General features: G+C 36.9%; 1 protein-coding gene across 3 annotated transcripts in view; it reads left to right on the top strand.

The window, feature by feature from the left end:
- FAF1 (Fas associated factor 1) overlaps positions 1-12,149 on the top strand; it is a 423,880-nt gene that overhangs the window by 297,987 nt on the left and 113,744 nt on the right. For all 3 annotated transcript variants that reach the window (XM_024571040.4, XM_045204230.3, XM_024571039.4), the window contains one exon: positions 562-716. In XM_024571040.4, the coding sequence (XP_024426808.1) occupies positions 562-716 (155 nt within the window). The remainder of the gene's footprint in view (positions 1-561; positions 717-12,149) is intronic.

The raw sequence follows: 12,149 nt of genomic DNA, 5'->3' as shown, positions 1-12,149 counted from the left end.
AAATAAGGACTTCAATATGGGAACACATTAAGGGCTTTGAAATTACCTGTAGGAGTAAAACAGAACTTCATTTCAGATTTTTTCCTTTCAAGTAGAAGAGACTGTTCTGTGTTCAGATTAAAAACATTGAAAATATGTAAGAGAGAGTTTGGCATTCAGTCTTAATCAGTATTTTTTCTTTGTATAGTTGAATAGTTCAAAATGAATTTTTCCTTTACTTAAAAAGTATGTATTAAATATGGAGAATGATAAACCTATTTTATTTTAAGAAAACATACTTCTTTTGCAGTTTCTGCTTGAGATGGGCTTGTACACGTTGACAGGACTCTGACAACAGTCTGTAAAATGGAACATAACCATCCTAACCTCTTTAGAGTATAAGGAAGCAAATTTATTCATATTAGTAAATGCTTTAGGAACTCCAATTGTTGGGTACTCTTTTAGGGAGTAGAATTTAATTTTTGCCTTTGCTGCTAATATTGATTAACTATGCCCTTCAAGATTCAAGAAATCTTACATTAGTGGATATTTTAACTCATCAGTTTTTTCTTCTTTTTTCAGAGAAAGCTTCTTGCTATCTACCTCCACCATGATGAAAGTGTATTAACCAATGTCTTCTGCTCCCAAATGCTATGTGCTGAATCTGTTGTTTCATATCTGAGTCAAAATTTTATAACCTGGGCTTGGGATCTGACAAAGGACGCCAATAGAGCAAGGTAATATTGTTTAGAAGTTACAGTTGGGCTTCTTCTTCTTCTTTTTTTTTTGAAGTCATCACTGTACTTGGTTTCTTATCATCATAAGCATTTTCATTCTCGGCATTAAATTCTCTGCCATTATATTTAATTAGACATAAGCTATTTGTTGTAGCTAACATATGCATGAATTCCTTAACTTGCAAAGATTTCTTAAATTCAAGAATAAACAGAAAACCAAAATACATTGTTCTCATCCTTTTGTAATAAAAGAGATATAGTACATTTCTTTGTACTATATGTTCTATTAAACATTTAGAGAAAATCTGTTTTTAAATAATGTTTGGAAAAGGCAAGGCCAGTCTAACATATAATCCTACTAGTAAGTTTATTTTTTAATACTTCCAGTGAAGAAGGCAGGACACTCTGGACCAGGCCAGTGGAGTTGGTAATAGCGTAACTCTAGCATATGCTAATTGATGTAATCGCTTTATTGCACACATTCTCTTGCACACATCCATATTCTCAATGGGAAAAAAAACCCTTTTCTAGCTGTCAGGGTAAATTTACTTAGTTTGTTAACCATAGTATCTGTAAGTGATGAATAATTCTTCATATTTTGCCTATTTGCATTTCCCATCTGAAATATATTTCATCATATTTAATTACATATGTGCCCATAACATCTCGTGATACTACTTAGTGTGTGTTAGTACAATCATGACCATAGGCTGCTGGTTTATGAACAAGGAGATTAAATTCATTCATTTTAAGGCAAGTCTGCTATAGTTACCTAATTTAAATAATTATAGGACAGTTAGAAATTGAATCATCTGATTTGTCTTTTTATTTTGTGGCTCACTGAAGTTTTGCTCATCGTTCAGACTTTGTTTTATGGAAACTAAATAATGCAAAGAAAGACGATTCTTTCCTTAAATTGTGAAGCAAAAGAATGTTGAAGCAATTCCCTCATCTAACACTTCATTTCTTTAAGCAAATGCTTAGGAAATTTCATAGGATGACTTCGTTCTGCCTTGGAAATGTCCCCTGTTATACATAAAGAACCTTTAGCACCTGTATTTGTTTAAATTAAATCAGGCTATTATTCACACTCAGTTAAAGGTGATGAAAAGCAGTGCCAAAAACAGATAAAAATGCAGTATCTAAGGTCTTTCATGAGGCAAAATACATAGACTGGAGACTTGGCTAAATCTTTCACATTCACTGGCAGTAAGGAATCTCCTCCTTTCCTTTTATCCACAACTTGATGGAGAAGGAAACACTATTTCTAAACCATCTGTAGTGGCTAAGTTCAGCAGGCTACCTGCTGTTATTTTGTTCTATCCTCCATTTAATTCCTTAGTTCCTTTTATTTTACAATGACAAAAAATTGCAGTGTAGTTTCTTTTGAAAAACAGTGTTTGAGGGGTTTTTTTATGACTGGCAATCAACAGCCATGTAATTGCTTTGTTATGTTTTACTAAAGAAGTCTGTTAAGTAGCACAACTTTGATACACTAGTAATAAGAGTTTGCAGGTTACAGAGACACCTGTGGTGACCAAAGCGACAGAAGCTGCTTATTAGAAAGAGCCAGTACAGCTGTGTCCTATTAACTCCTTATGACACTTTTTTAAAACACAAAATAAAGGCCTTGTTTAAGGCTTTAGTGCTTATTTCTCAATGAATCGCAGGACTGACTGTGAAGTATGATAGGCTATTTCAGTCTACGTTTTAAAAAATGTGGCATCCCATTATTAACTTAGTCATGAGAATAAAAAGTGATATTAAAGACTGAAAATAGAAATATCGAGGAATTCAATTTAATAAACAAAACAATGTAACTATTTCTGGGATTTAAAATACTAGGCATCCTTATTCAAAATCAAGTTCTATCCATATTACAAAGTAAAAACTATTTTAAGGTAAGTCATTACATTTCTCTCTACAAAGTAACAAAATCATGTGGCTGCTTTTCTCGTGCAGCTTACTATTATTACTGTTAAGGCAAATGGGAAAATACACGTTACAAACATTAAGATGAAAAGTCATTGGAATGGCATATTCCTAAAAGAAAGTGAAAGTGGATTTCCTTCAGGCATATGAAACTGTAAGAAAATTCATTAACTGGGCTGATGTAGTGCCCCAAGAAAGGGTTTACTTTTTAACCACAAGTTTCTTACCACCTGTCATAGATTCATCTAAATAAAATTGTCTAATTGAGTGACCTCTCTGTGGTCTTTCACCACATCTCTGTAGATTTTTATCACCACACCATGTCCAAAGGTGTTGGTCATGAAAACTGATGCACCGTTTGATGTTATTACCACTGAGTAACAAAACCTCAAATTTTTAATTAGTAGAAGACTGTTGTGCTAATATTTATTGATCAGTGTGCTATATATATCAAAAGTTACTATCATGTGCCTATTACCAAAGAGTCAAAATGGGACAGATTAATATGTGGAAGTGTAGAAGAGATTGCTCGGCATCACAAATAAGATTGTTGCTGTGCAGGTGTTTTGTTTGTTTGTTTTATGACATGTAAAAGTTTGGAAATAAATTCCTGGTGGATAGCTTATCTGGTCACATATCTGGCTATTCTGATTGAGGCTAATCATATAAATTTAGAGAATGCTGAACCTGTAAGCTATTTAGTCTGGAGGCTTTCCTAGTGGTTTTCTGGGACTACCCCTGATACAATAGCCAGGGGAAATTGATGCCCAAAATGGGAAGGGCCTTGCCAAGCAAATTTACTTTTGCTTAAGCAATACTCTGATTAAGCCTACGGAAGCATTAGTTCGCCACAATTTACTGTGACTCTCTCATGTATATAGAATATAAGTGAAGGATATTGAATTAAGTGAATACTCTGGTAGGGTTACTAGAATGTCAGTTGCTGTTATATTAAATTTCCTCATTTCGCTAATAAACTAGAGTCAAAAAGAAACAGATTTCTAAAGGATATCACTGTTATATACCCCTGTGAATTTGATGATTGTGGGTTTCCCACCTCTAAAATGATTCTAACAACTTCCTTTCTAAGTTAAATACTTAAGTTAAACAATCTATATCTGTATAAAATGGATTAGAATAATTTCTAAATTGATCTTGGAATATTCCAAATATGAACCGTGGCATTAAACGTTCACTGTAATGATTGTGTGATGATGGTTGCAGTGCACATGCTCACTGAATTGTGATCTTGTAGAGGGGCTTATTTGTTTTATTTGTCTCACTAAACAAGGAACTGTACAAAATTTTAGGAGAAAGAAACTTAATTAGCATTTGGCAAATGAATTTGTTGGATCCAATTCTACCTAAGAACACTGTTTATAATTTCAGTATTGTGTATCAAAATGGAGGTTTCTTTCTTGGAAAACTCTGAACAGTCTTGTTGGCTGCCATGTCTAGTTGGATTTCAGGGCCATTGTTTCTTAAAGCAGTAAGCAGAAAGTCCTTGTTAGACCTGAGAGGTGCTAGAAAATATAATATTCTAAATATCCATTTCAACCATGATACTGATAGAAACAGTGAAATATGCCTGTAGATGAAAGAGATGAAAGAGCTAAAAACAGATAGATAATGTAATAGTAAATAAGGCAATCCTACAAATCACTTCTGGAAGTGGCTAAAATATGTCTTCAGAAAGGTCTGTCAAGAAGGTATCTGGCCATGTAATATGAAAAAGAGACATTTATTGAAGAAGATACAAGAGACAAGGAACATTGCACATAGGACAATGACACTTTAGTCCCCTTCAAAGTAGGCACCTTGGGACCTCACACAGTTCTCCCAGTCACCATCAGCTGCCCTGTCATATTTCTTGAATCTCATCCATGGTCTGAAATCTCTTCCCTTTCAAAGGTGATTTTAGTTTTGGGAGAAGCCAGAGGTTGCAGGGTACCAACAAATCTAGGCTGTAGGGGGGCTGAGTCACCTGGGTGATTTGATGTTTCGCAAAAAAAACTATGTATGAGATGTGATACATTAGCAGGCGCATTGTCGTGATGAAGCTGCCAATCACCAGTTGCCCATAGCTGCAGCCTTCTGAATCATCCAAATAGTTTCTGTGGAGGAATGTTCAAGCTTAACCCAAAATTTGATGCAGATTCATTGCTGTACTCACTACAGTCATTTTGAATGTGATCGCTACACAGGACATATGCTCACTCAGTGGTGTCTACTGCCCCCACTGACCAGTACAGTGAAGTTGTTACTGTTCAGGCACGTGCATTCCAGTCCACTCTCCTTGGCTGCCAGGTCCCATCAATGTTGCACAAGCCATTCTCATTATATTAACAATGGCTGGACTTTTTCTGGACAGACTTGTATTTCCTTCATATTTATTCATCAAACAAACACTTAGTGACTATTTAATATGAACCAGGGATGGCACTATGTGGTGATGACAGAAAGTTGAAAAAGATACAGTGCTAATGCTCAAAACACTTGCAGTGTGGTAGGCAAGACAGACAGGGAACTAATAAGTAACGTGAAGTATGTACAAGGTGTTTTGAGAGTATAAAGAAACTTCATAGTGAGTTACTCTACCTGGGGGCCAGGAAAGGACCCAGGAAAGAGAGGACACACAGAAAGGTGAAATTAGAGGTTTACTTTTTCTATTCAAAGATTTTTATTTTAGCAGCCTAGCAAGTTTATTGGGTTGCAGATACTTGATATTCTTACAAAAGGATATTGGTATTTTTAACCTCATCATTAGGTACCTGAAATGAAGGGCCAGTGATTTACATAACTGCAGACGAGAGTAAAAAGATAGAAGGATCTGGCCAGCTAATATATTCCTATATGGTTTGAACCAGATTGAGGATTAGGGTCAACCAGCCAGGGTGGACAGATCTCAAGAAGTTGTTTGGTTGATAATTCAACCCAATTTTGGTATATGCTTATAGACAAACAATGGGGCAGAGATCAGATACTCTTGGATTATGTCATGTAGAAAACCATCATAAATTTAACTAATATAATAAAAATATTTTTATCACAATATATTTATAGTGAATGAATTCTTGGGCTGTGAAAGAATAATTTCTTAAAATTCAGGACAGATAGCACCTCTAGGAAACCTTGCCTCTCTCCACTTCTCTCTTGCCTCATTCCGAGTTAGAATGCACATTCCACATGCTCCCATAGTGTCCCTATACTGACTGTACTGATGGTACTCGTTGCGTTGTCTGGTTGTCCTCTATCTCCCTGCTAGATTGCCAGCTCCCCGAGAGAGCTATGTCTGTAATCTCAGTGTGCTACACAGTGCTTTTTAAAAAGTAAGTATTGTATTGATAAATAAACAAACATTCTCTAATAGGCATATTGCGTAGTTGAAAGAGTATTGGAAATGCTGCTGTATCCTTCTAATTGTATGATCTCCCCCATAGTCATTAATAAGACTGATTAAGCAAAAACTCACTCTCCTTGCAGAATGAACTAAAAATGTCCACACTGGGTTCCATGTCTTCCACTGGCCCTGTAGCACCCAGGAATATTTTGGCCTCTGCTCCTGTGTTGGGTACTCACAGGCCATCTGGAAAAGTGGCTTGACTCCACCCTAGATGAGTTCATCCAATGGTTCCAGAGTTTCTTCCCCAGACTCATCAAGTCTCTGTGAGACCCCTGAAGCAACTGACTTCTCGCAGCAAGTCATTCTGCGATGGGACTCTGGGCCTTCTCCCGTGGTGGTGGCACTGATCAAGTAAACATGTTCATAGGACCAAAGTGCGGGGCTGGCTATATGGTGACATATGCCCAGCAGCCAGGCAAGTTCCACTTGGGCACCGTCAAAATTAAATATAGATAGTACTGTATAAAACACTAGCACAATGAAAAGCATTTATTTGCTTTCCTCTGTTAGACTCCCACTGGGTACATGGGAACATTAGCACACGAGTGCCCTCAGTGTTAAGCTGTAGGTTCTTGGTTGAGGTTGCTTTGTCAAAAAGTCACATAACATAGTGGCACAGTAAACCACCAGTATCGCCAGCAATAAGTGAGCTAACAGGTATCTCTTTTTCTGACCAGAAGGGCTCACAAGGCAAATATGTCTCCATTAGTCCATCCAGTATAGATACTTGTTTAGATTATCTAATTCTGAAAAACTTAAACATTGAAATGACTAGGATAATGCCAACTGGGTAATTAGCCAGCTGTGGGTACTGAAGAATGAGCTGCTTATACGTGAGTACATTCCTCAGGTGGGAATGTTTTGCACGTCAGTGTACATGCTACAAAGTGTTAAATCAGTCATTGCACACCACTTCTAAGCAGCGTGCAGAGTAGCTGCAAACTTCACAAGGAATTGCTGACAATGTATGACTTACACGATTTGCATACATAGCATTGTATTGAGTTTTGCGTATGCAATACCAGGGTTCACAGACAATTTCTATTGCCTGTCAATACTAGCTTTTGAACTTAATGCCCTGGGTGCAGTATTTCAGGTAACTGTAAACTTCTGCTACTGTGCTGACAGGTACTTGTTAGCCTTAATGTTCAGTGATTGCTTCCTGCATTACTTAATCTTCGGCAAGAGTTAATTGACTTAAAGTTTTTATTATTAGTAGCTGTCTTCATCTGCCTGTTCCATGTCAGTAATTAGCCATATTCACAGTGGCTTACCCTTAATTCCAAACTAGTTAGTAGTTCATGCCTGGCTGAAGCCTAGATGACCATGTTACTCTAACCCTAAACTCCCATTTGATCCAACAAATGTCGCCCAGGCGTGGGGTTTGCATGGGAGACACAAGGAGGGTTAATTTACAGCTGCTACCCTAGGAACAGATATGGAATCTGCAGCAGTCGCTAAGAAAACAGATGGACATGTTGTGGTTGGGGGACTGCGACTTTCCAGAGAGCCTTCCATGCCAGACTTCCATATGATTTTCCCCAAACTTCTTTATTCCTTTGTGCTACGTTTTCCGTCCAGTACTTTTAAAGGAAATGTATTGTCATCCTAAACATCCCAGGTCAAGGGCTTAATTAATGCTTTAAAATAAAGGTTCCAAAACACCAGGAGAGGTTGACATTTTCTCCCTGGTTTGTTTTGTGAAGAGGGAGGAGAGAAGGTGAGGAGGAACCCTCCTGTTCCATGATTACATCCTACCCACTCATTTTCTCCTTTTCTCCTCTGCTTTTGATTTTTAGTGGCAGTCTTAACAGAATGTCAAGATCAATTTGCAGCATGGTTTAACTCAAGGTTTGCGTTCTGCCAGCAGCAATTGTCCCTGCAAACAATGCCGTGTGTTCTTGTAACTTCAGAAGCTTTTAGAAGGATCATGGCAAGGGCAGCATCTAATGACTTTATTAGTGTAGGGTTTCAAGTGGGCTCAGTAATTGTTCATATCTCTTTGTCAGCAAGTCATAATTACTGCTCAGCATTGTCCAAGGGTGCACTTGTGAATAGTTTCCTAATAGTACTGAAAGGAAGGGAAGGAGGGAAATGATAAAAGGTGATGGCCTCTTATGATTGAGCACAAGCCAGTCTGTGTACAGATGATGGTTAAACTGTTTATAACACATTCTTTACTCCTTTTAAAATAGATTATCCTTTTAAAAATGTTCTTTGAAGTAATTTTAAATTACCAGCTTATAAGCCTTTTTTTTACTCTTGATTTGGATACTTCCTACACTACTACCTAGTACTATAATCATAACTGCCCCGATGGTATATGTATTACGTCAGAATCAATCATTCGTGTGAAAATATATTTTTTCCTGAACATTAATGTAGTTAATGCTATTCGGGAAATATACATGTAACTCAGATACAATAGTCGCTGTTTCCTTAGTCTGTGTGAAAACCACTGCTAGAAAAGAACAGCACAAAGGTGATACTGTTGACAAGATAGTTCAGAACAGCATTGTAAATTTTTATCAAACCTTATTTTTCCCATGCTCCAGATCTCTCTTGTTATTACTTCATTGGTTTCTGTCCTTTATCAGTTTGTGACGATCTAGTCAGAGTGAACTTAGTGAGGTTCATTCCTTAGCTAAGGAATCATTTTCTACCTCTTTTACCAATACAGGCAGCTGCTTTACCCTTAGCGCCGTCCTCCAAGCGCATGTCATTTGTGACAGGAGTTTCTATGAGAGTATCATTAGCCAAGAGCAAGACTATCACCGCTGCTTTTTAAAAAAACAAAACACATATAACAACTGAACCATTAATTAAGCACCTACAGTGTGCCAGACACCATATATACGAGCTCATTCAATCCTCACTCTATACATTACCTCATTTAACCACAATTCTAAAGGTAAATTGCAAAGATCCAGTTTCACATCTGAATCTTTGGCTCAGAGACATTCTATAACTTATCTAAGGTCAAGCAAATGGCTGTACCACATGTAAATCCCAAATCTGCCTATGCTTTTCTGCTACATAAAGCTTCATTTCCCATGACCATGCCATGCTGGATTGTTCAACAACAACAAAAATGTACTGAATAACTGTGCAGAGCCCTATCAGGGGATATAAGAAAAGTATAAGGCATGGACTTTTTGCTCAGGGAACAAATAAACATGGGATTCACCAAATGTTAAAGTTAAACCCAATTATTCACCTTCTTTATGCCTGTGCAATTACAGTTGAACTTGTTGGAGAAAAACTGCACTGATTTTTAAAAAATCACAAACTTTAAACAAATTCACAGTAATGCTGAGCAAACCTACATGTGATTTTCTAGCTAATTCTCTTCCCCTGGGTGAGAAGTCTTACTCCGTACTATTACTCATTCACAAAAGAAACATCTCATGTTCCTCTCCATTCCCTTTCCCAGCTACCCTCACTATTCGAGAAAACAGAAGTCATCAGACAAAAATGACCTTAATATTCTGTTCTTCAAGTCTCCATTGATTTCAATGGAGACTGTCTCCTTTTCATAAAAGCCTGATAAAAACCTTTCTAGAGAAGGCCTCTCCACCATTATTCTCATTCATAGTACTCTCCTAGAACTTTTCATAGTTAGCTATTACTTTTGCTTATTCAAAAACATTTTTTCCTGATTCTTCCACTGGGATATGAGCTTCATAAGGGCAAGAATTGCATCGGTCTTTTTCATTTTTATTTCTTACTACAATCTTAGTAATTATTTGTTGGATGTTATAAGAATGCATGATGGCATAATGGTTAAGAATATGATTGAGTTTTGGATTTAGTCAGACTAGGATTGGAATTCTGGCAATACTACTAGACCTCCATAGTGACGTTGGGCAAGTTGCTGAAACCCTCCTAAGTTGCAGTTTCTGTATTGGCAAATGATGATAAAAACCTCATTCCTCAGAGTCATTACTAGAATTGAATGGGATCATTGATTTTTTAAGTCTGGCACTATGTATATTTTTTATTTCTTTGTCTTACACATTCATGAAGAAGTTTATAGGACAAAGCCAAGTGATAAATTATTTGAGGTCACTGTCAGTTTGGTAGTACTCTACAGGTTCAATTTCCTGGTGACAAAGAATTTATCTAACTTAGCCTACATGCCCTGGTCGATGTGTCTCGGTTGGTTGGAGCATCTTCCTGTGCACCAAGGGATTGTGGGTTTGATTTCCATTCCCAGTCAAGGCACATACCCAGGTTGTGGGTTTGATCCCTGGCCAGGGCTCGTACAAGAGGGCAACCAATCAATGTTATCACTCTTTCTCTATCCCCGCCACCCCCTCCCTCCTTCCCTCCCTCTTCTCTCTCCCTCTCTCTTTCTCCCTGTCCTGCTCCTTCCGTCCCTCTCTCTCTGTCTCTCTAAAAGCAATGAAAAGGTGCCCTTGGGTGGGAATAAAAAAATTAAATTAGCCTACATTTCTGAATCTTATCCTGAAAGAGACTTTTTTTTTTTTTCATTTTTTAGAGAGAAGAAGGGAGAAAGAAAGAGAGGGAGAGAAACATCAATGTGTGGTTGCCTCTCATGCCCCCTGCTAGGGACCTGTCCTGCAACCCAGGCATGTGCCCTGACTGGGAATTGAACCGGCAACCCTTTGATTCTCAGGCTGGCATTCAGCCACTGAACCCCACCAGGCAGGGCCTGAGGGAGAAGACTTTTAGATAGCTTGTCATATGCCTTACTGATTTCCAGATAGTTGAAGCTTATGAAGCATTCTGGAGTTCTCAGTCTAGAAGTGACTTTTCTAGATTTTTTAGGGGACTGAGATCAAGTTTACTTATCTTTACTTTTTGAAAATCAAGGTATTTACTTGTCTTTAAGGATACAGATTCCTCAGATAATAGTGATTTCTATTATTCATTCTAGCCTTTTGCAGTCCCTTTGTTCTACTACCTATCCTTTATCCAGGAAAGTATCCATTAAGTATTTACTGTACCATAGTGCTCCCCTTACTTTCTCTCCTACATATTTTTGTCTGTTTTTCCACTTAGCATTTGTTATTTTCCTACTTTATAAATGGACATGATAACTACACATGAATAAGTACAATATAAAACAGGAAAATAAAAAAATCAGATAAAGCCAATTAAAAGTATCAAATATTGAGTATTTATAAACACTTGGGTTGACTCAAATTTTATACATAAACACTGAATACAGCTCTGTAATTCTGGGAGCTAAAGGAGAAAAAAAGGAAATGTAATGGGCATATCCTCATTTATTCATTTATTCATCTAATATATATTAAGTTTCTGTTATTTTCCAGGTACTATAGCCTAGAGTTTATAGTTTATCATTTACGATTCTCATTGTCTGATTAAAAGAAGCCTAATCTCAAGATTTCTTGGCAGTAGACTTATCAGTGAGATCACTGTGTAAGTTATATAAATGTCTAATCACTATGTTGTTTACCTGAAACTGCTATGTCATTGTATATCAACTGTAATTGAAAAATTAAAAATAATAAAAAGATTTTTTAAATTTCCTGGAGCTGAATTCAAGGAAGAATTATATGTTTTTCTGTTGGAGGATCATTAGGTAACATAATAGACAGTTATTTTTCTACTGTTATTTTGCATAAAACAGATTATTTTAAACAGCTGTTTCTTATATCAATTGCCTGTAAAAAGCAAAGGGTTTTGTATTAAATCTTTTTTCAGTAATGGTAATTCTTAAGAGAGCTTAGGTAATATGGTCCTTAAATATTCCTTTTTGATGATGTAACTCATAACAGGTATAGAGCTCAGCGGAAAAGCCTACGTAGTCAACCTGTGCGTTCAACTCTGTCGAACACTGGCAGTCTTGAGTGAGCCTTTGTCAAGTGCGTGGTTGTAATTGATTCTTGCTCAAAAACTTTGATGAGTGCCTAAAAGTGCAGATGTTCTGTGCTGCTGGTCATCTGTCTTTTAAAGATTTTCCTCCTGTGTATAAGACTTTTACTAATGTTTTCCCAGTATGATGATAATTATTTTTCAAATACATAAAGAAATGTCAAGGTTCTCTTGAGAAACTGACCAACTCTGAAATAAATGATGCTGAACATTTTTATATAATAATAAAATCA

This window comes from Desmodus rotundus, chromosome 3 (genome assembly GCF_022682495.2).
Source record: "Desmodus rotundus isolate HL8 chromosome 3, HLdesRot8A.1, whole genome shotgun sequence".
Classification (NCBI taxonomy): domain Eukaryota; kingdom Metazoa; phylum Chordata; class Mammalia; order Chiroptera; family Phyllostomidae; genus Desmodus; species Desmodus rotundus.
This window is presented reverse-complemented; position numbering and strand designations above follow the sequence as displayed.